At 37.4% G+C, this 25,371-nt stretch overlaps 1 protein-coding gene across 1 annotated transcript in view; it reads right to left on the bottom strand.

The window, feature by feature from the left end:
* The window catches only part of ACSS3 (acyl-CoA synthetase short-chain family member 3), a gene marked incomplete at its 5' end in the record, with an annotated part of 161,415 nt that overhangs the window by 89,130 nt on the left and 46,914 nt on the right, over positions 1 to 25,371 (bottom strand). The window contains 3 exons of the mRNA XM_006774714.2: positions 1,862 to 2,002; positions 5,448 to 5,582; positions 11,558 to 11,746. Of these exons, the coding sequence (XP_006774777.1) occupies positions 1,862 to 2,002; positions 5,448 to 5,582; positions 11,558 to 11,746 (465 nt within the window). The remainder of the gene's footprint in view (positions 1 to 1,861; positions 2,003 to 5,447; positions 5,583 to 11,557; positions 11,747 to 25,371) is intronic.

Genomic DNA, 25,371 nt, shown 5'->3' with positions numbered 1-25,371 from the left:
CTGTTTCTCCTCAGTCTCCCTTTTTACTCTCTCTTTTCTTTTAGACTTCCACCTAATATTTTGGAAACACATACATACCCTGGTAACATTTATCTCTTGATCAAAAGATGGGAACAGAGGTTGTTAAACCAGCTAGGGCAAAAGAAGATCTAAACCTCATAGAATAGAATTTGGTCCTTAAAGTCACTCCTCCATCATCCTCAATTTTTGCTCTAAATCCAATGACCCCCCCCCTTCTTATCTTTGTATAAACATTAAGGCTATACATATATTTAAATCTCTCTGTATATAATATATATACAGATATATATGTGTGTGTATATATATATGTGTATATATATAGAGATAGAGAGAGAGAGAGAGAGAGAAACATCAATGATAAGAGAGAATCATCCATCGGCTGCCTCCTGCACACACCCTCCTGTAGCTTTGAAGGAGCTAAAATGACTTTCTGTTTATTTTTATTTTGTTTTTGTTTAGGTTTTCAGGGTCAGGGGGTTCCTTTCATGTTGAAAATTTTATATTAGATTAAAACTTGCCTTTGTTTTACAGCCAAGCGTTCAGTTGGACTCTATGTGACTGGCACATAATGTAAAATTGCAAAAAGTGGAGGGTAAGGATTTGGTCCAGCAGATCACTTGAACAAGCCTTAAGAGTCTTCAGTATAACAAATATTTATTTTTCTAATGACCAAAGTTGTTTTCCAAAAGAATGCTAAGGCTTTGATTCTACAATGACACCAATAACTTTATGTGTATGCCTTTATTTATTTATTTATGCACTCAACAGACATTTATAAGCACCAACTACACACAAAGCACACAATGATAGACTAAAATGTCATAAAACATGGTCTCTCCCCTCAGCAAGATCATAGTCCCCTACCAACTGTTATCTTATTCACAGCAAGTGAGTTTATATGGAACATCTTAATTTCCCTTTTTTAAGATTATTAGCCATTTATGTTTTTATAACTCTGATGCTATAGAGAACTAATATTAACCAAAAGACCACCATATTCTCAGATGTGAGCGATTGTGAACATCCCTTACCCCACTAAAATTCTATGACTCAATGAATGTTGAACCCTCTAATAAAGATGAATAGAAAGATGATATTGCAAGCCATTATGAAATTATATAAAGAAACAGTATTGTTTGGCAATACAAGGCAGAAGTGGAATTTGTTATCTGACATCATCATAAATATTGATGCTTTTAACTTTGTTTTGTGAAGACACCTTTCATGGTAAGCAGATTTAAAAATCCTGAGTGTCTTCAGTACTAAAAATCAAAGGGTTCAATACTCAGGATAAATTGCTTGTTGTTCAAACTCTCTAGACCAATTCTTGCACTTGTATTTATAACAAAGAATTACACTCCCTTGATCAAAAATCAATCCCATACTGTATAAAAGTTATACCTAAATTTAAAAAATAGTTCACTTAAACTACATTTTTATAAAATTCTATTAAATCAATTGATATTCAGTCAAACCTCTATTAATGTTAATAGCTTAAGCAATTGTATATTGCTGATATAAGTGAAGAGTTTGGAAAAAATTGGGGCAGAATCCTTGACCTTAAATATAATTCATACTAGAGGCCCAGTGCACTAATTCATGCACAGGTAGGGTCCGGCCAGCCCGCCCCCTAGTCGAACTCCCGGTTGAGGGGACAATTTGCATATTAGCCTTTTATTATATAGATTTTTCTGTTTTTAAACACAACATTTCTTTGAACTATAAAGTACCTAAGTCTAAGCCTCAAGGTATAGTCTGCAAGCATTGTCAGCTAGTAAACAAATATTTTCTGTGCAAAAGAACTCTGCCACTGTATACTTATCCCTAAGAGAGTGAATACCTTCGGCAAACCTGTTGTTCCAGATGTGTAAAGAATATATAGTGGATGTTCCGAAAGAACAGGAACACAATCGTGTGACTGTGCTTTTGCCATCTCTTCATCCCAATCAAGGTCACGACCTGGAGCCAAAGGAACTGTTTCCTGGGGAGCAAAAAATTGTGAATAGGCATTGAACAAAGATTAAAATCAGAGAACAATGTTAGTCTGAGCATCTGACTTACAATCTAGGCTGTCTACATAGCACTAAATATCAGATTTATAAACATCTCAGGTAAATGTTCATAAAAAGTCCAATAGTTGCCATTGGCTTTGAATCTGGGGCTAACCTTAAGAAACTCAATGTGATGCAGTCATGTTTTCATCAAAAAAGCTTAACAACTAACAGAGGTTCATGTTTTCATGAATGTTTTTTTACTATTTAATTTTATAAACTAATTTCTATTTTTGTAACCAATTTCTTTTCCTTTGGAACTATCATCTTTACAATCAAATGTCAACTAACCCATTAAGATTTCTCTTTATACAAGGGTCATTTAGGAATAATATTGTGGCTGTCTTTCAAAATGAGAGAATATTAAATCCTTTTGAAGGGTAGGGGGGAAATCTACTTTTGCTTTTTCAAGAAGAAAAATCAGTTTTGAAAATTAATGGGGGTATGTGCCATATCTAAAATGCTATGCAAGTTTCCCTTCATCTATGTCATTGATTCACTTGGTAGAAATCTTTGAGTTTTTCTTTTTATTCTTACAACCAAGCTCTGTGTTGTAAACTTTATGATAACGGAGTCATGAGTTAGACACATATACCTTAAAAGAAGATAGGCAGACCTCTTTCCAACTTGTGCTACTGAAATATGCCAGACAGGTGAAGAGTAAGGAAGTGGCTTATGGAAAAATTACCCTCATGGAGAGTTACATCTATTTAAGTAGATTTAAGACCCAGCACATGTCGAGTTATTTTCTGAAATGATAACTAAACTCAAGATCAGGAAACTTACAGTGGGTAAACTTGTTAGTATAGGTACAAGGCAAGGCTACACATTCCTTGGTGAAAGTTAGTAAGATCTGCCTAGAATATAGCAATCATCATTCATCAAGGTGAAGCTAAACCCAGAGACTATGAGAGATGTAGAAGAGCCAGGCCATTTCTGTTTTGGAGGGCTCCTTAGTGTATTGATCAGGGTTGTTAAATTGGTCATATTTTTAAATGCAAACATTTACGAATTAACACTTCAATATAGCATCACAATTGCAATGCCTATATGAATAAACACACTGGTAAATAACAATTTGGATTGACTTTCATGAAGGTGAAGTTTTAGGCACCTCCAGCCTCACTTTGAAAAACCTTAGTATGCCACTTAGATAAGTGAAAATAGTTAACAGTGACCAAATTGTATATTTTTTCATTTGTTTTTATGCATCAAACATAACAAATTTCAAATTACCAAGCCTTTGACATCATATTACAAAACTTTAAAAAAATCACAGTGCACAATTAAAAATGCCAACTGAGTCATCACAAAAATAATTATAAATTAAGTGAAATGAGGACTTGAATGAGTGTTTATTTTTCAGGCTAAGAACCACAGGCATGTGTGTAAAATAGATATGATAAAAGAAAGAAAGGAAAAAATTCAACACTAGCTTTTACATATATACATTTACCTCTATACACAAGGCCTTCTTAGATGTTAACATTCATAAAAGGCAATAATTTAGACAACAGTAGAGCTGACTGCTAGTATATTCTTTTAATTTGCTTTCCTGAGGCTTAGGAGGGTCAGCCAGGTTTTTATCTCCTCTGGCATAAAAGCAAATCTGGTTAATGAACGACTCCACTAAGCTTCAATTCGTGTCTCCCTAAAGTCAAAGTAAAGCCAGTCCATTGGGCTTAATTACTGCCTGCACGGCAGTTCTAATATGAAGAACAAGAGACATCCAAAGCCTTCATCTAAAATAAAGATATGTCAAAACTGAAAGAGGGGTCTTTAAAAAAAGGGAGAGGAAGAGAAAGGGAGGCAGTTATGTATGGGAGGGGGAGAGGAAGAATGTATCTCTACTCATCAAGAGGAAAGAGATTTGCACTAGAAAAATCTGGTGTGTTATAAAGTAAAAGAAATATGTTGGTTAAAAGTTATTTAACTGGAATTCAAATCTTGACTCCACCACCTTACTATAGGTATGACTTTGGGCTATGATTTCTCCACGACTCACTTTCTCCATCTGCTAAATGAGGCTAGTAACAGCATCTACTTTATGAGTTTGTGAGCATTAAATAAGAAGTATTTGAAAGTACTCAGAATCAGACCTGGCCTAACTTCTTAATAAATTCTACATGAATTCATACATGTGTGAATAGCACACACATACCCACATAAATGCTTGTGTGTGTGTGTGTGTGTGTGTGTCTGCTCCATCCCTTCTCTAATCTTCTCTCACCCAAAGACTTCTTTATTGCTGACATTGCATTCCCTGATTTAGAGCAACAAACCTTTTTTAAAAATATGCTTGAGGTCATCTGAAAAACTTGAAATTCTTCTTTGACACAGTAAGAATATTAAAATCATTGAGTGCAGCAATTCATGAGCCACAGACAACTAAAACTTTACACAGGAATTTAATGTGGTGAAGAGAATTGCTAGGTGGTAATCAAAATGACATAATTTTTACTGCTCTCTGTTCTTACATCTTATCATTTAAGCATTTTTTGCAGGTAAGCTCTCAAGAGTTCCACAAAATTATACATGATCAATTCCACTCTAGCAATTTTTCTTATGCAAAAAAAATTTAATCTGCTAGAAACCCAAGTTGGTCCTACTATAAATACCCGAATATTTGCTTGTATGCAAAAAGGAGGTCCAATTTACTAGGAAAAGCAATTGCAATATATATTCATTGATGTATTATGCTGCTTTTTTTTTCCTTCATGGATCACGGAATAAGGTATCTGTTTAGAATATTCAAATATTCTTTTCCTAAATATAATTTTTACTTCTGAACTAAATACCTTTCTAAAGTTTTAAAAAATAATTTACATACAAAATGATCATGCCTTTCCACAAGGCAGGATAGCTCAGGGAGTAGGCAGGCAGTCAGAGTGCATGCATTCAGGTCATGACCCTGACACTAGCTGGGTACATTTCTCTCTCTTCATCCAATTCCTTTTCTTTAAAATAAGAATAATGCTATCACCTAGGTCACAGTTACCCAGAGGATTTTTTAAATGATTCACTAGTAAAGTGTCTTAAAAATCATATGCTAGGCAGTCAGTAAGTGTTACTAGCACTATTATTATGGCTATAATTTATATTAATAAATGATATCCCAGTAGACTATACAGACAATGAACTCAATAATAATATAGCTATTTCTGTGTTTCCACCTTTTTATTTTAACATAGTTTGTTTTTTATAAAGAGAGAAAGTATCACTCATATCTAATATCTTTTTTTGCCAAAAATAGAAAGTATATTCAGGAAGTATATTTAATAGTTCATAAATTAAAGGGTTTGTATGAAATGATCAAAATAAAAATCATCCTTAACACTTGTTATAAGCAGGAACCAAATTCAATATTCAGATTACCATATTTGGACGATTATAAATGAGAACTTTATCTGGTTTGTGTTGTCCAATTCTCAGCGCTTCTTCTAGAAGTGGCATGTATTCTACCTTCCTTCCAGGTTCAATGCCAAAGGATGCTGTAACCACCACCTTGGGCTACAATTAAAAATAAAAATAAAAAAACGAGAAAGCTTAACAACCCTAATTAAGGTGATACAGTATTTCAGGTGCAGGCAAGCAGTTTAACATTGCTAAAGAAATGCTTGAATAATTTTGTTCTCTATTGACTAAATAAATGACCTAAAAACAAATAAGCCCTTTTTAAATGTTATAAACCTAACCACTTCCATATAAATCTCACTTACCTGTTCAAAATTACACGTCAACATGCTTTCAGCTACTAAGTATGAGCTGCAAAAATGCTTTCCAAAGAAGTCATCAGGCCAGTGGATTTGCATGAACCAGTAAAATGCAAGCTTGGGGGCCCCTCACTTGCAGAGGCCCCATAACAGTTGGCTGTGGCTGAAGTTGGAGCATTTTCTTAGGTGGAGGGGTGGGGGTGGAGGGGCAGCCCAATTGCTATCAGTAAGTATTTTTAACTGGTTTTGTTTGTTTTTATGTAAGCATCTCTGCTTAAATGCCTAGAGACCACAGAACGAAGAAAACCAAATCTCTGATAATTTCTTTGTGATTCTTTTTTCATTCTAAATGCATATCCATTTTCTATAAATATTTGTAATTTTGTTGTATTGTTTTCTTAAAAGAGCCCCCAAATGATTTAGGCTTCAACCCCACAAAGCCGGATCCTGCCTCTGTCATTAAGACACACGCGACACTTTTCTTCACCTGACAACTTGCTAGTTATTGAAGATGTACATAGATGGAGCCAAAAGGCATGCCTGGAAGAGGCCGAAGTTAGGTGAATCTCCCTCCCTCGGTACACTCTGGGCAAGCCTCAGATGTCTGACTATGTCAGTGTTCCTTCATCCCCACCACTGGACAGGAAGCTCTCCCAGGCCACATGTGGGTCCCTTTTACCTCCGTGTCTGCTATGTCTGGCACAATGCTTGCCATACCATAAGCTCTGAATAAATATTTGTGGAGCTGAACCAAAACTCTCCTTAATTTGCAAAAGCAAACTCGTCATTATTCTTTTACATACACTATTTCCTCACCAAGAAATCCAAAGCAAACAGATAATAAATTATTCAGGAGACAGATAATCAATCGGAGACAGTGAATCTATTCCTGAATTCTAATTTCTGGTTTCAACACATTTCATCCAGAGAAGGTTTATATTATGCCCAATATATGCATATACAGTACTTTCTGCTTTTTGAATATCATTTAATATTCACAGAGCTGAGGCTGCGTGCAGTTACATAGCTTGCCCCAGGTTATAAGTGGTGAAATGAGAGAGAGGCCCATTCTGTCTGATTACGGAAATATTCTCTTCTTGCTACATCAAGCTGCCTTTAAAAGAAAAAAAAAAGTAAGTCTTATTTCCTTTTATTATATTTTTAAAGGTCAGACATTTGAATATAATTCACATTTTAATATCTTTACTACTTACAAAAATAACTCTAGATAACATTCCCTAAGATTAGAATTCTGAATAAATAAAAATTACACATCAAATTAAAAACATCTAGGATTTATCAAAACTTGAATAATTTAATAAAGTCAAAATTAGACTCTCCCTCTACAAAAATAATCCTTTTTCACATTTCTATTAGTCTTTTATTGGAAGTTTTGAGACAGGATAGTAAGAAACTAAGAAAATTCCTTGGCAAGTGGAATGGGGGAAACTGAGACATATAGCTGAACAACTGGCTGAGCAATTTACAGCCAGATAATAAATTGCAAAGGCAGACTTCCCTCAGTCCTGGTCCCTTTTTAGTGACATTCATTGAAGGTGAAACTGACCAGAGAATGACCCTGATACACTCATTTTGATGAATCAGCATATTAAAGGACACATTTGGAAAGCTGATGAATAGTCTACTGAGATCCTCACCTGAGAGCTCCCCTAAAATTCAAGTCTTTAGAAAATAGATTAAACAAACTTTAAAACAAGGGACCCAGTGGGCACTTGCTCTCTTGAACATGGCTACACCTTCTCTTCAGGCATGTATCTTTGCTTTCTCTCTCCTAAGCGCTAAGGGTCCCCATGAGACTTGCAAGCAGGGAAGCAGTGGGCAGTGGCAGCTTGTCCCAGGCTAATCCCCTGAACCCATCTCCAAGGGCCCTCTTTCTGCCTCTGTTACTTGTTTCCTGAGGCCACACTCTGTCTCTGTGACTTTCTGAAAGGACAACGCATCTCTCTGAGCAACCCGCTCTAATCTTCTCAAGGATACTTTGGCTTTGCATGCTAAATGAACTTCCTCCTGCACACGAGTTCTTGGTTCTGAATTCTTTCTTTGCCAAACTCAAGAACTGAGAGCCACTAACAGTTTTATTTGGTCTTGACTGACTTATTGCAATATATTCTTACCATCTTCTGTTTAAAATATAACTTTTTCTTCAGCCTATTTATTTGAAAATCATGACATCAAAATCATCCCTGATTTCAACTACTAATTGTATCAAAATACCTCACATATACATCTCTATCTCCATCTTCTTGCTTTTAATTTGACATGATTAAAAGTCTTGCCCATAAAATAATGCATATATTGCATAAAATTCTTAAAATGTGGTGTGTGTGTGTGTGTGTGTGTGTGTGTGTGTGTGTGTGTGTGATAACAACTCCTCCACTGGTACAGAATACATTTTATAAATACTTATTTTTTTATACATCTCAATTTCCCCACATCATATGAAATTTTACAAGAAGGAAAGAATACATCTCATACCTTTACCCAAATGGTGTTTAGACCTCTGCAGGTAAAAAACTGGAGTCTATACCTTCCTCAGAGAGGTCCCCACTGCCCACTGATTTGCAGGTCAGTGATTGACTGATATTTCCCTCTAGATTTCCCTTCATAAGCACTAACTCAACATGTTTAAAAAAGAGAGAGAGAAAGAGAAATCCAGCCAGTTAATCCACAAACCAGCTTCTAGTTCTAGTAAATGATCTGTTCCAAATGAAGTCAGACATGCCAAACTTCACTGTATGCCTAGCACTCAGGGGACCTTCAATACACAGGGTGTCCCCAAAGTGTATACATACTTTGAGTAATTATAAAGGCAGTAGTTATTAAAAGACATTTAATTTTCAAAATGTAATAGAATCTACAGACATTGTGTGTATACACTAGTTTCCTTCCTTGTTAAGAATGTCTCATCTTGGGCTTATAAAACTCTAAGGCAGTGGTTCTCAACCTTCCTAATGCCATGACCCTTTAATACAGTTCCTCATGTTGTGGTGACCCCCAATTCCATAAAATTATTTTCATTGTTACTTCATAACTGTAATTTTGCTACTGTTATGAATCGTAATGTAAATATCTGATATGCAGGATGTATTTTCATTGTTACAAATTGAACATAATTAAAGCATAGTGATTAATCACAAAAACAATAAGTAATTATATATGTGTTTTCCGATGGTCTTGGGTGACCCCTGTGAAAGGGTCGTTCGACCCTCAAAGGGGTCATGACCCACAGGTTGAGAACCACTTCTCTAAGGTAAATCATCTTTTACTCTTTATTTTAAAAAAAGAGTTTATTGGTTTTTAGAGAGAGAGGAAGGGAGAGGGAGAGAGTGAAACATCTATAGAGAGTGAAACAGCAATCTGCCGTCTCCCACACACCCCACACTGGAGATGGAGCCCAAAACCTGGGCATGCGCCCTTGACCAGGAATGGCACTGACAACCTCCTCGTGCACGGGACAATGCCCAAGCAACGGAGCCACATGCGCCAGGGCAGTCATCTCTTAGTCGTCTAACAAACAACCTTCCTTTCTTCATCTTCCCACTGCCATTTGCTCCTGTACATCGGCCATTGCCTCGCAAACAGACCACCTACCAAAGGTTGTTATTCCAGCCTCTCACCTCTATCCCACTCATCATATGGAAAGACTTGCCTCCTCTTAACATTGCTTAAAACAGGACACTTGTCTGCTCAAAACCTTTGACTGGACAAGGTCTACAGGATCCAGTTCAGACAGAAACTGCCTTTGCAAGGTCACCTCTGTCCCTCTTCAGTCACACTGGTCTATTCACTAGCCTCCAAATGAATGTTACGCTTTCTTACCGCCAATGCTAGACTTAATTTTGTTTTTCTCTCCTTTGGATCCCATGAGGTCATTCTCTTCAACTAGCTGAATTTTAGCCAAGATCTAAGTACAATCTCACTTCCTGTGACCACCCAGCTAAAAGAAATCTCACTTCTTTGACCATTCAACTGAAAGAAAGAAATCAGGGGTCTGCAAACTATGGTTGAGAGCCACACCTTGCTCACTGCTATGAGTTTTTCTACGTAGCATCTAAGACTGCTTTTGTGCTACAACAGAAGTGCTCAGTAGTTGCCGGGAGCCGGTCCATCCTTGCTGTTTCGGGGGACCTGGCATATATGGCATGCTGTTCTTAATGTGTTTGCTCACCTTCTTGGTCCAACTCCAGCAGGTCCAGGGGTCCCCAAAGGTGTGGACGGAGTCAGCGAAGAAGGAATGACATGGAGACAGCGTTCAGTTGATCAGCAGCCTAGCCAGGATCTCCAGCCAAGTTCTGGTCTGGATCTCCAGCGAAGTTCTGGTCTCTAGGTTCTGTGTAGGTTCTGTCTTCTAAGTTCTGTGTTCTAAGTTCTGTCTCCTGTTGTCTTGTTGCATCTGTATTTATACCAGTTGATTCTAATCCTATCAATCTCTATTCCAAAGGTTAGGGCGTTTCTTATCTCCATTCCAGGGAATAAAGATTATGTAGCTTAAGCATGATTGTTCATAGTTAAAGTGATTAAATACCTACCTGGCACTTAGTTAAGTGGTTCTATTCCCTCCCTAACTTCAGGGGAAAATCCCTACCTGGGGAAACAAGCCCCCTCGGAGAGGTGACCTTGGTCAAAACACATAGCTCCAAGAAGGTGAGCAAACATATTAAGAACAGTATGCCATATATGCCAGGTCCCTTGAAACAGCAAGGATGGACCGGCTCCCGGCAATGGCGCTTTCTGCTATCACCTGAGTCATGATCTATCACCCCAGGGAGAGCTTGCCAATCCTGCACTTTCCCGGCGTGGAAGGGCTGCAGTCGGGTTAAGGATAAGGCTCCTTGGGCCTACTTTCTCCCATGCCTCTACATTTACCTTTCCAGCACCTTTCCTGGACCGGCTCCCAGCAAGTAGTTGCAACAGAAACCATGTGACCCACATGCTTAAAATGTTTACTATCTGTAACATACAAAAAAAATTTTTCTGATCAATGCTCTCAATCAGTGGTTCTCAACCTTCTGGCCCTTTAAATACAGTTCCTCATGTTGTGACCAACCATAAAATTATTTGTGTTGCTACTTCCTAACTGTAATGTTGTTACTGATATGAATCATAATGTAAATACCTGATATGCAGGATGGTCTTAGGCGACCCGTGTGAAAGGGTCATTCAACCGCCAAATGGGTCGCGACCCACAGGTTGAGAACTGCTGCTCTAAATTAATAAAATAATAATAACTAGGTTTATTTTATGAGTCTTCTATGTCAGGCACCCTTATCAAGTTTATTTAGCATCCAATTTAAACTTGCCACTCTACTCCTCACTGACACCCTCTCTTATCCTCCGTGCTATCCCACCATTTCTGGAAGCATAGAGTATAAAACTAGTTATGTGTCCCCACCATTGGATAAGTATCATTTATTATCCTGTTCCAAGGATAGTACCAAGCACATAGTGGGAGCTTAATAAATATATGTTGAATAAATAAATTATTTATTTTACTTGTCTTATACACTCAAATATATGTCACACTAACTTATATTTTATATTCCTCACTGCACCTAGCAAGATGCCTTTCATGTACTACTGACGCAAAAATAAAATTTCAATTAACAGGTATATGCCAAAGAAAAAGTAAACTTTAGGGTATCCTGTATTAAAGGAGGATCTAATAGGTACAGATCACTCTTGGGTGATTCATCCGCAGATATGGCTGTCCTATACACACTACTGTTTGATTTCTCCAAATAAAGCACTTACCTTTGCATGATCAATGCGGGTACTTAGTTCTTTGGATGCAAATCCCCCAAATATGAGACTGTGGATGGCTCCTATCCGGGCACACGCCAGCATGGTATAGATTGCCTGAGGGATCATGGGCATGTAGATAACCACAGTGTCACCTTTCTGGACACCATGCTTGACCAAAACACCAGCCAGCTTAGAGACCTGTAACAGAATCATTAGATCAGCGAAGTGTTTTCTGTGTTCTTTTATTAAAAAGTTAAGTAGTTAACACAAGAAGATGATTGCCCTCTTGGTAGTGAATTAAAGAAGCCTGAGATCCATATTTGATGATGATGATGATGATGATGATGGTTTAGATAGTGACAATAATAACAGACATCTGTGTTATAACAATTGACTACAAACCAGCTTCCTATTAGTAGACCATATGAACTTCATGGCTTAAATGGCTTAATTATTCATATAACAACATGTATTCTGAGTAATTATTACATGTCGTATGTTGTATGCAGAGTTGGGAACACGACATTGAAAAGCAAAGACAAACTTGTTCCGGTGGAGCTTTTATTCTAAAGGTAAATCAGTCACATGAATAGAAAATTAAAATGATGATAGATTTAGATCTATGTTGGGTTAACTGTTGAAGAAAACAAGTATGTATTATAAAAGAAAACAAATCACTCATACGCTTATAAGGTAAAAAGACAAAGTGCATTATCATAATAATAATTATTATTACTTCTGTAATAAAGATAAGGTAACTGAGGCTCGGAGATAATAAATAGCTAATCAGAGGTGAGAGAGCTAGAAACTGGGGTAGCCAAGATATCATCACAGTTCTTTTGACTTCATGCTCTTTGCCTCAAGTCAATTATTTTTTTTCATAGTTTTTATGCTAATTATCTATACAAAGTAACTGCCCTCTATATTGAGACCAAATATACAAATGTCTTTATTCTCTTAACGTGTGTTTTTGAAATTTCTAGTAATAAAAACAAAACAGATTATAAGTCTATAGATGATATAATTTATTGCAAGAAACCTTTCCCTGGGCAATTGCCTCCTGTGGGAGGTATGCCCAGACCTAATAGAATAAGACATTTACCCGTTCTTCGTTTTAAAAATACATATTGAGTACCTATATATGCCAGACACTGTTTTTTGAAACATTAGTAAATGAAATTAGATAAAGGTCTCTATCCTCAAGAGTGTTTATGTTTTAGCAAAAGAAATATTTATAATAAACTTAAGTAAATTATGCATTATGTTAAAGGTAATCAGTGCTACTGAGTAGAGGGGATGGGAAGTGCAGGGGGTATAATTCTCAATGGGACAAACAGAATGGACCTCACTAAGAAAGTGACATTTTAGCCAAGACATGTGGCAGGTTGAGAATAAGTGTATATCTGTAAGTCCACTATTTCAGGCATAGAGAATACCAGTACAAAGGTGTCAGGGTGGTCAGATGTAATGACAAAAGGGAACAGCAGGGAGACTAGGGGATCTGGATCAGAAAAAAAAAAAAAAGGAAAAATATGGTTGTAGATCAGGTCAGAGAGCTAAAAGGGCCTGCAGGGATCCGGTGGGTGACTGGGAGGAATATGTTATGTTCAAGATAATGAGCAGAGAAGGCCTGAAAGAAGGAAGTAGGCCACACGGCTATTTGTGGTTCCTTTCACTTCACTCTGCCGCTCCTACTTTTTGAACAAGTTTAAAGGGTCTGAATCCTGATCATTCTTAATTATTTTTTTCTTTTGATTTACTTCCTCTGTTCAGATGGGGAAAGATGTGGTCAAGGTTAAGAATGTTGGTGAAAGAAAGTAACAGCTATCTAAGCATCTTATTCTCCCCTACATTGCAAACTATAATTCAGTGCTACTTTTTAAGAACTCAAAGCTGCCCCATAGAAAGTTACAAGAAGGACACATCAAAATAATATAAACTATGCCCTTAAATTCTATGTGGAATTCAGAACCAAGATAAACACCGAAAAGTCATATCTAAACATCTGTGTGCAATCTCTGCAGAAAGTGGCCATGCTCTGTGATGACGGTACTGCACTTCCCATTTAAGGCACAGCAGTGGGAGAGACCAACAAGAAGGGCTTGTCCTATTTACAGTTATAACCTCAGCATCTCCATAGTGTCTGTTGATGAATAAAATATAATATTCAACAAGACTCAAGCTAGCAATAATTCAGCAACTTTATATTCCAGTTCCACTTCATAATGTTGTTGAAGGATGCCAACATTTTTTTTCTGTTCTCTAAAAGAAGTAAAATAAATAAATTCAAGACTGCCCTCGCCAGTTTGGCTCAGTGAATAGAGCATCCGCCCTGGAACTGAAGGGTCCCAGGTTTGATACTGGTCAAGGGCATCTACCTAAGTTGCAGGCTTGATCCCTGGTCCTGGTCCGGTCAGGGGTGGGAAGCAACCAATCAATGTGTCTCTCACATTGATGTTTCTCTCTGTGTGTCTCTCCCTCTCCCTTCGACTCTCTCTAGAAATCAATGGGAAAATATCCTCAGGTGAGGATTAACAAAACAAACAAACAAACAAATAAATAAATAAATAAATTCAAGACCTTTTTTGAAAGAAAGATCTAAAACTGGACAAATGTTATTCCAAAATACATGTGAGCCAACATATTAAAATTAGACGGTTTCATATACAAACCCAGCTTTCTATTTTCTCTAGAAAAATTGGAAGGTCTAACAACACTGGGTTCCTGTTCTTGAATGACAACAATCGATTGAACCTGCTCAATTTGCCATACAGCTCGCCATTCCCTGGGTCTATTTATCACGGAGCTTGCATTTTTCTTTCCGTTCTGAATTTAAAATGTATTGTCTACATCCTGTTTATGTTATGTGCTTACACCAGACTTTCATAACCACAGAATATGATATATGCCAATAATTGATTTTTCTCCCACCCACTTCTTCCATTTATATTGTCTGCTTGGCTCCTGTAGGCATGAGGTGTTAACCACTGCCCAGAAGACAACCTTTGTCAAATTAGGCTGCACCAGATCTCTATAACCGCTAGAGGGCGGGCATTTGGCCTACGGCAAACTCCGGCGTTAACCTATGCCGCCATCTTGGTTCTCCTAAGCCTTCGTTTTCATGAATATAAGTGGAGATATGATTTAACCCACATGGTCATGATGAGTATTAAGTACTGTGATTGTGTAACATATGTGTTAGTGTGTGTATGTGTTTGTGTGTGTGTGTGTATATATATATATAGAGAGAGAGACACATATATATGTAATATATATGTAATATATAGATATATAGATATATATATATAGATATATATGAAAGTGAATGGGAAAATAGGTTTCTGATGAGACTGCTAGTAAATAGGCTTATGAAAAATAAAACAGTAGCTCACAACAAGAAAACAATAAATGGACATTGAGAAGGTCTAACAACACTGGGTTCCTGTTCTTGAATGACAACAATCGATTGAACCTGCTCAATTTGCCATACAGCTCGCCATTCCCTGGGTCTATTTATCACGGAGCTTGCATTTTTCTTTCCGTTCTGAATTTAAAATGTATTGTCTACATCCTGTTTATGTTATGTGCTTACACCAGACTTTCATAACCACAGAATATGATATATGCCAATAATTGATTTTTCTCCCACCCACTTCTTCCATTTATATTGTCTGCTTGGCTCCTGTAGGCATGAGTTGTTAACCACTGCCCAGAAGACAACCTTTGTCAAATTAGGCTGCACCAGATCTCTATAACCGCTAGAGGGCGGGCATTTGGCCTAGTTTACCTTGCTTCTTGCAGCTAATCCTCAGTGTTTTGATATTTTGCTAATCACATCACAGATGCTCTAAAGACAAAAGTTTTATATAATCAATAGAGTAAATTTATTTTGTAGTGTTTGTTAGGGGTAAATGCCACTCCAGTAAAATTATCTATTGTAACTTCTAAATTTAAAACATATATATAGATATAGATATAGATATAGATATAGATATAATAGATATAGCAAAACTTGTGAAGCTATCAACTGTTTAACATGTCTATCAAGGCTAGATCAACTAATGTGCGGATACAAAGAGTAAATGGGAAAATATGTTTCTGATGAGACTTCTAGTAAATAGGCTTATGAAAAATAAAACAGTAGCTCACAACAAGAAAACAATAAATGGACATTGATTTAATTTAAAAATATTTAATGTTTCATTAAAATATTCCTTATGAATATTAAATCAAGAGTTGGTTAATATAAGAGCCCCAGAGCAAAATATTTAATAGTCTTGTCTCAGATGCAAATAAAATCATTTTGAAGATAAGCGTAGGCTACAGTGAGCGATACGAGGGAAAATCAAAAATCCCCATCACCTAGGAGTTCACAATAACTCAAATAAAGTGCTATGAAATTTTAACACAAAGGGCAATTTGATGATTGCTATTTCAGGGTTCACCTTGTTTTTATTGACTTTCAAATTAAAAAAAATTATCAAGAGAAGAAAAATGGATATTATTTTTATTCAATGGCATCTATATTCTTATCATACCATAGATGTCTCAGTATACAGATAATTTTTATTATTTTTCCAAAGGTAAAATATGTTCACACATATCTTGTATAACCTATTGTTTTCCAACTGAGGAAAAAGTTAAATCATCTGCAATTCACCCGATCCGTATTCATCTTCGCACCTTCTTAAATATGCGTTTTAACTTATCAACAACTCAATAGCTTTACGTCAGGCATACACCACTCAATTTGGTTTCTATGCCGACATCAAAGACAGTCATATCCCATGCAATCATGGCCAGGCTGTGCTCCTCTGCCAGAGTGAGGATAGCAGAGCTGCGAAGGAAGGCTGGCGACACAAAACACACAGATATGTTCATTTAGATACGACATTGCTTGCTTCTTTCCACTAAGAGTATGTGAAGTATCCTGTCATTGATTCCATTTTGTATATAGTATCTGCTCTGTGTCCTATACAAAGTCAAGTCTACAGATGCAAAAATGAGGAAGACATGGTCATTAAAGCAAATACATTCAGAGTCCAGGAGAAAAGTCTAGTGTGCCCGCCCTCTAGCGGTTATAGAGATCTGGTGCAGCCTAATTTGACAAGGGTTGTCTTCTGGGCAGTGGTTAACAACTCCTGCCTACAGGAGCCAAGCAGACAATATAAATGGAAGAAGTGGGTGGGAGAAAAATCAATTATTGGCATATATCTTATTCTGTGGTTATGAAAGTCTGGTGTACGCACATAACTTAAACAGGATGCAGACAATACATTTTAAATTCAGAAGGGAAAGAAATGTTCAAAACATCCAACCTGACAAGCTCAGGAGAGGCCTACATGGTGGCCTGCGTGGTGACCTTACAAACTCAGAGACCTGAAGTAACCACACAGGATGGTCTGAAATTAAAATGTCCCACCTAAAAGCGAGTCAAGCGGGTATTTCCCTATTTTGCCTTCTCCCACCTCCCCAATGCACCCCCAGTGAATTTCAGGTAACCCTCCTTAGACAGCCTCCTTTGATTCTAGTGTGTAAAATAAGCAATGAGACTGCCATTCTGGGGAGCATTTTCTCAATCCCTTGACATCTTGCTTCCTGGCAACTGTAGTAAGTTTGCCTCAAACAAACTCATAAAAATTCTTACAGGTTTAGATGTTTCTTTTTTGCTTCCCAGCAATTGTAGTCAGCTTGCCTCAAATAAACTCATAAAAATTCAGACAAGTTTGGATGTTTCTTATGTTGACAATAGCATACATAAATAGAAATGATAAAATAAGAAAATGCAACAACAGATAGTCATGTAATGTAACATAGTATACTCATATATTTGTTTTACCCACAAAGTAAAACCTTAAATTTTCTATAATAATTAAAGCATAATATGCAAATCCACTGAACAGCTGAACAGCGGAACGACCGTCTGGATGAATGACTTTCCAGATGAAGTTGGGGCTGCGAAGGCCTACTCTTGCACAAATTTTGTGCATCGGGCCTCTAGTAGAATTATAAAGTAGAAACATACTAGTAAACGTTTTTATTTATTCACTCTGCAAAATCTTCATCCAAAAGAAGCCTGTGGATTAGTATAATTTCATGAGCAAATGCCCATAACACAAATATAAACATTAGTGGAAACCAACCAAACACTATGTTCTAAAGCAGTGATGGCAAACCTATGACACGCGTGTCAGAGGTGACGCGCAAACTTATTTTTTGGTTGATTTCTCTTTGTTAAATGGCATTCAAACATATAAAATAAGTATAAAAATATAAGCCTTTGTTTTACTATGGTTGCAAATATCAAAAAATTTCTATATGTGACATGGCACCAGAGTTAAGTTAGGGTTTTTCAAAATGCTGACACGCCGAGCTCAAAAGGTTTGTCATCACTGTTCTAAAGAGTGTATTAGCACTTGCTTCACAAACAGCCAATGTGTCCATTGAAAGAAAATCCTGTTTAAATGACAAAGATAGTGTTGGTGTCCAAATTACAGTAAACAGGCAACAATCATGGGCAACCTCAGAACCATGTCGAAGAAATCTATACAAAAAGAAGACAAGAGAAAGCATATTTTCAAGCTGCAATGATGTCACACTGCAAACCCTGGTCTAATCACTGGAAACTGAACTAATTTAAAAACCAATAATAATATCTGAGAAAACAGTTTACTAAAATTAGGGATAAATGAGCTGCTCTTCAGAATTATAGAATTTCTCCCAGAAAGAGATGATTACCTAAAGTGTTTGCATTTTACTTTTAAATATATTAAGTCAATCATGTACACACACACACACACACACACACACACACGGCATACATATGTTTTGGTTTTTCTGCTTGGACACACATATAGAAGATAAAAATTTATAGTGAATCTGATACCATTGTGATTAACCTAGTTGTTAATAACAGGAAAGGAGCAAAAGGAAAGCCGCATGTGATAGGCATGTCATTTGTGCAGCTTTGCCAGTAAGCTGCAGTTAAACACTCCCAGGTCTGCTCTCCACAGATCGCTGCGGGAAGGCATTGACAGGGGGAGAATAGACGCATGCCCAGTAAAGTCTGGGTGAAATAGGGAAGGTACTTTTCTGTCAGTCACATGTGGAAACAGGTGATTGGCCAGAGTAGGCGTGGCCACTGCAAGCATGGGAAGATTTGGATTATTTAACCTTCTCAACAAAGTTTGCTGGGTTTCTTTTAGGACTCTTAGGACTCTTGTTGCAGGGGGCATGCTCTCTTGGCTCCCCTGCATTCGCCCACATGGTCCACAGCCATGTGGGTCCCGCACACAATGGACTGATGGACGGCACTAGCCTGATGCTGAACTGGACCCGGCTCCAACATGGAAAGGAAACTCCGGACACTGGCTTTGCTTTTCGCTCTGCTGAAGCCCCAGTTATACTTCTTCCAGGACTGGATGAGGGGAAATGGGACTTTGGAAACCCAGCAATATAATTCCACACAAAGGAAAATCACTAAACCTCCCATGCAAGTCTCAGAAAATTCTTATTATCACCATCGACAACACAGAGAAAAATATATTTTATATTTAAAAATGGAATTCTATAAAGTTTTGGAAGAAAAACTGCAAAATCTTATGTTCAAAACAGTTATCTGCACTGCATTAGAATGAATTTTACTAACATACACCTCCTCAAATAATTTTCTCCAAATAAAGGGATAAATATCTTTATTCAGAATAATCGTTTTTCTCATTTCCATTTTCTTCGAGGGGGGTTTCAAGCAATATTTAGTCATTTTAAGACAATGTATTTGCAAGCAAAATGAAAGTGAACTGTTTAATCCATTTAGTTCAGGCTCAAAATAACCACAATTTCAATAATCTGTATGCTTTCAATACTAATGTGATTTTCAAACTATATTTCATAGAAAATTAGTTCAATCCAACACTTCTCTGTGCATATGAGCTCAGAGGCTTGATAAAGAATGTGCTCTTCCATTTCTTTAATATTCATATGCTGTGCTTTATAAATAGGTCATCAGAATTTATCACATCTTGAAAGGGACATCTTGTTAATTTTAAAATGTACTTCTATTTAACAATTTGGCTATTGTTGACAGAGAAAATAATCCTACATCAAGGAGAAGCCAAGGTCTAAAAGACTGGAAATGACAAATGTCATTGATGCTTATTATTAACACATGACAATAGTACAGTGTATGTAATAAAAAGGGATAGAAAATAGTTAATGATTGCCTTCCCTCTTTTACCATTTTACATCTTTCTATTCTAGGCGTTAATGGTCAAGTAATAATGACTTACACCTGCTTTTACTCATTTGCTAGTTTCTGCCAAATTCCTAAATTTCATGGCATTTGTCATTTAAATCAGGTATTTGCCAGAGAAAATAAAGGATGTTCAGAAAGGATAGATCAAGAATTCAGGGTGAAGTGGGTAGTGAGATGGGCTGAAGAGATATAGAGATTCAATATCATATCATTCAGAACTCTATTAAGCCCAGTTAAGTATAGATTTAGCCTAAGAACACTGTAAAAATTTGAAAGTGTTAAATCCTCTTTAGAAGTAGGCACTTCCCATATTTTTACACTGCAATGATTATTTGAAGAAATAGGATTTTGACAATAGGGATAAAAAGAAATGATACGATTTGAAAAATACTTAGTGTAGGATGTACTGGTGATTGATGGATGCAGGGGAGGAGGGGGTGGAAGGAAAGTTTACTAGTAAGAATGGGTCCAGGTTTTTGGTTTTAGCAACTGGTTGGTTACAAAGTGATGCCATTCATAATGTTGGTTCCTTGGTGTGAATTTATGTTCCCTGATAAGCTTGAAGCATGGAGGTGGAAAGGTCAGAAGTTTAAAGTAGACTTTGGAGGGCAGACACAGAACATATTAAAGACATGCTAAAGAAAAAAATGAAAATGCAGCATTGAAATCCCAGTGGATACTGAGAAACATGAATTTATAGTAAACCCATAATATCTGGAGTTATGTGATTTTCTTTTTCTCTAAGAGGATTCACCATATTAAGATTGTGGACAAAAAGGTCCACGTTAACCTGACTAGCTTAGGGAAGGTCTGCGTGGTGGCCTTGCAAACTCAGAGACCTAAAGTAACCACAAAGGATGGTCTGAAATTAAAATTTTCTAACTAAAAGCAGTTTATGGAAGGTAGTCATGTCCTAAGCTAGAATTTTCCCTGACAAAAGTCAATCTTTACATTAACTAAGCCTGTCCATAGTCCTTTGCATCTATAATAGTGTTAATGTAAGGAACGTTCAAACCTATAAAGAACTATTGTGAGTTTATTTAAGCAGAATCTTAATACTCCCTGGCAAGTGTCAACAGTTTGGCTCAATTAAACCCACAAAAATTCTTTACAGGTTTGAGTGTTTCTTACATTAACATTACTTGGTGTCGTCAGCAGGATCCCAAAGAAGCTCACCCAGAACTATCCCATGGACCCAGGCCTGGCGCTAGGATCCAACAAAGGGCCCTTTGAGCCTGCGGGTTCCTGTCCATTGGGTGAACTTGAGTGAGCTGTCTCTTGGATCCAGGACCTTCCCTTGCTTTTTGGTAGAGGGTCTGCCTTTATTTGAGCTTATTTTTAAAATCCTCAAGGTGGATCTAAGGTTAAGGGTTTACAGAACCCAGGCTAAGGCGAGACTGGAGAAAAAATAAATGGGTGGCTGGGTTTTATTTTGGCTTTTCAATTGAAATTGCTTTCTGAGACTCTGAGAAAAAAACACACAAAAAAACTTGATCATATAAATGAGAGCTGAACTCACTCAGCTCCCAAGATAAAGGGGCACAGCCTCCCTAGAGCCGGAATCTCGAGTATTCTTAGGCAACTAAGAATCTTAGTGGAGGTGTCAGAGGTAATTCCTTATGACGTGCAGGAGCCCCATAGGGAAGTCCTAACTCCAGTGTAATTAACTGACTTGCTCCTCCAAAGGCCGCCATAGGCTTGGTCTGCCAGGGCCCCAAGCCCTCCTGGTTGTTGTAGACAGCCGGGAGAGAAACTGAGGAAGGTAAAAGGGTTGAATGTGACTCAAGGGCTGAGAGTCTCATGGAGCTCCACCCATAAGCAGCACACTTCAACCCATCACACAACATCCCTAGAAACTTTGCTCTGACTGCAGCTTTCCCAAGACGTCATCAAGGTTCTATGCTTACAAATTGATGCTGCTTCAACCTTGTTTTTATATCACTTAATTGTTATTGATTGAATGTGTATAAAATAATTTTATATTGTTACTATCCTCCTTATGGTTTCCTAGTGGAAACAGTGTCTGCTTTCCCAGACCCCCCTCCTTTATTAGATATGAAAAAACGTAGGTACCTGCTAATCTTTCCTACCAACTAGACAGTAACATTCTGATTGTAAACTATGATAATGAAGTTAATGTTTTGTTGGCAACACTCAGGTCTTCTACTATCAATATAAGCTTTGGTACATTTTTTCTGACTATATGTATCATAAAGGACCCATCTTGGGCAAAGCCCTCTAAGAACACCTCGCTAATAATTCCCCAGGTAGAATTATATGTGGATCTAATCTAGATGAGTATTTTAGATGAATGTTGTCTAGCTGTAGGAGTGGATGAAACTACCAACTGCCCAGAAGAAAACTTAGAGCTTCTGGATAATAAAATAGTAGAAAGTCTTAATTCATCTGGCCAAACTTATCGTAAGATACAAGTGACAGTGGGCAAAGGAGGAAAACATATAATTATCTTAATAAAAATTATAATATTACATATAAAAGGTTTTAGTTGGCTGGGATGCTTGTTCCCCTCAGATCCTTCTGTAACATTAGACATTTTCTGTTCCTAATCAGTGTTACTGGTTTAATATTGTTGCTTTTGTTCCTGGTACGTAAATGTTATACTAGACGCAGAAAAACACAAAACTTAAGACAAGCAGCAAAAAGACTCGAATCATGGTAGCTCAAAAATTAAAAATGATCCAGAATATTTTTTAACAAAGACGTATAGGATCTGGCTATCTCCCATTCACCTGCCTTTTTATTTTGAATAATAATAATTCAACCTTGAATGCCATCTAAGGTTATAGTCTTGCCCCATCCTTAGTGGTCGACCCTGTTCAGCAAGACAAATGCTGACACTGAGACTACCTAGGAATGAGCCTTCCTAGCCCTGTGGGACTCCATTAACCAACCAAAAGTTTGGTCATCAGTGCATCCTTTGGATTGATGTATGACCAAGAAAGGGATGTGTGGAAGAAAAGGGCCACATGGTAACCTGACTAACTCAGGGAAGGCCTGTGTGGCAGCCCTGCAAACTCAGAGACCTAAAGTAACCACAAAGGATGGTCTGAAAATGAAACTTCTTAAATTAAAAAGCAGTTTATAGTGAGTAGTCATGTCCTAGGCTGGTATCCTCTCTGACAAAGATTAACTTTGATCATAACTGAGCCTATAGTCTTTTTTGCATCTGTGATAACAAACCTTCGGAATGCCAGGGTAACTTGTAACTTCCCTTTTTCCAGACCCCTCAGGGCACAACCAGCGCCAGGGCAGAGACAATTCCCTCATTGCTAATGTTATCCTGTTAAGTTTGACTGTTAACTATCCTGCACCCACCTATGTAAAAGAAACAGGTGTCTATCATTTTACTTTTTACCCAGTCCTAGAGGTTTCCCTGCTTTGCTTTCTCCCATCTCCCTAATCTATCACCAGTGGATTTCATGTAACTCACTTATGTCTCCTCCTTTGATGGTAATTCATACAAATAGGTGAAAAACTGCCATTCTCTGCAGCATTATCTCAATACATTGAAATTCCACTTCCTGGCTATTCTGCTTCCTGGCAATTGTCAACAGTTTGGCTCAAATAAACTCACAAATTTTTTTTTACTGGTTTGAATGTTTCTTAAGGTAAAAATAACATACCTTTGGAATGCCAGGGCAACTCCTCTTTTAGCCAGACCCCTCAGGGGACAACCAATACATCAGGGTGAAGACCATAAATCCTCTCACTGTTATTGTTACCATGTTCATTGTTGACTGTTAATGGTCCTATACCTTCCTAATTAAAGAATGTGTCTATCATTTTACTTTTCATCCAATCCCAGATGTTTCCCAGCTTCACTTTCTCCCACATCATTAATCTAATCCCCACTGGATTTCACGTAACCCACTTGCATCTGCTCTTTTGATTGTAATGTATAGAATTAGGTGCAAAACTGCCGTCCTCTGAAGCATTATCTCAACCCGTTGAGATTTTGCTTCCCGGCAATTTTCAACAGTTTGGCTCAAATAAACTCACAGAAAATTCTCTATAGATTTGAATGTTTCTTACATTGACAGTACAGGAATGAAGATAGTAAAGAATTGGGCTGACTCAGGTTTGGAGTTCTACCAGGGAAGTAAGATGAAAACTGTGTGGTAAAACTGAAGAATCTAAGAGTATAAGTAGGGAAGTGAAAACAGAAGGGACCCTTAGTGGGTGACTATACAAAGTCAGAACCATTTAAAACTCTAGTATTTAAATGGACTTGTGTCTAAAATTGCAAACTATCTGAAAATGTGTTTTTGTTACATTGTGCAAGAATACCAGAGTTTTAAAATAGATACATACTCTGAAAGTTATAAGCTCCAATTTACATATGCCTTTTACTCCACACCCTGCCCCCTCCATCTACCAAAAAGGCCAAACTCCAGGGTTATTTCATGCATCTGTGTCCAGCCGATCCTCACATATCCTCCTGTTGTCCTGGGGAAATTATCTATACTAATAAAAGGGTAATATGCTAATTAGACCAGGAGACCTTCCGGGAGACCTTCCAGACATCCTTCCGGACAAAGCCATGGTGGCGGGCTAAGGCAGAGGCAGTTACAAGCGATCGGGCCAAGAAGAGAGGGCAGTTGGGAGTAATCAGACCAGTGAGGGGGCAGTTAAGGGCGAGCAGGCTGGCAGGCGGGGGCAGTTGGGGGCAAGCAGGTTGGCAGTGGTCCCAGATTGGAGAGGGTGCAGGCCAGGCTGAGGGATCACCCCCGCCCTGTGCATGAATTTCGTGCACCGGGCCTCTAGTACTATGATATTCCCCTCTTCCTCCACTGTTCACCCCATCGCTCAGCCTAGCCCATCTCAGGCAATCTCTTTGGCACAGACCACCTCCACTCAGCTCCTTCACAGGAACATCAATATCTTTAACTAAAATGCTCAGGAAGACCTCTCCAAACTTCCTCGTTGGTCTCTATTTAACTATGCACGTTCCTCTAATTAAACCTGTTTTTCTCTAGCACCAATATTTTTAATTTGTATTCATTTTATTTCTGTCGCTTACTTATGAGCATTGCAAGGATATTAACTTTATTATTTTTCTCACTGTGAATGGACTCTATTTCAGCTATGTTATGTGCTAAACACTTTGGTGGCTAGATTAGAACCCAAGCAACACTCAGAAAAGTACTATTCATAGATCTATGGGGAAATACAGTACAAATTCTAATTTAACAGTTCTCAAAAGAATTTTTAAAATATAGCTCATTTCAAAGTTGATTACTTTCTGTATGTTTCCTGGGAAGTTTCTTAAAAAATATTCCAAGTCCTGAAGCAAGCTTTATTACATTTTTTTAAAATATAGCCCACCTGGACTAAAATGAAACACAAAATTCAACTACCAGAGAAGTCACTTTCACAATTTTGCATTCAAAAATATTTATATAGATATCTAGCATAATATGGTTAACATGCAAATTTTTCCAAATTTATGTTTAAAAAGTTACAGGATATTCTACATATTATTAATAAAGAGCATTCAATTCAGTACAAATTTAGGTAAGTCATCTAGATATGGCTATATTCCTTCAAT

The sequence above is a fragment of the Myotis davidii genome, unplaced genomic scaffold, assembly GCF_000327345.1.
Source record: "Myotis davidii unplaced genomic scaffold, ASM32734v1 scaffold26, whole genome shotgun sequence".
Lineage (NCBI taxonomy): Eukaryota > Metazoa > Chordata > Mammalia > Chiroptera > Vespertilionidae > Myotis > Myotis davidii.
Note: the sequence above shows the minus strand (reverse complement) of the source record. Positions and strands in the feature narration are given on the sequence as shown.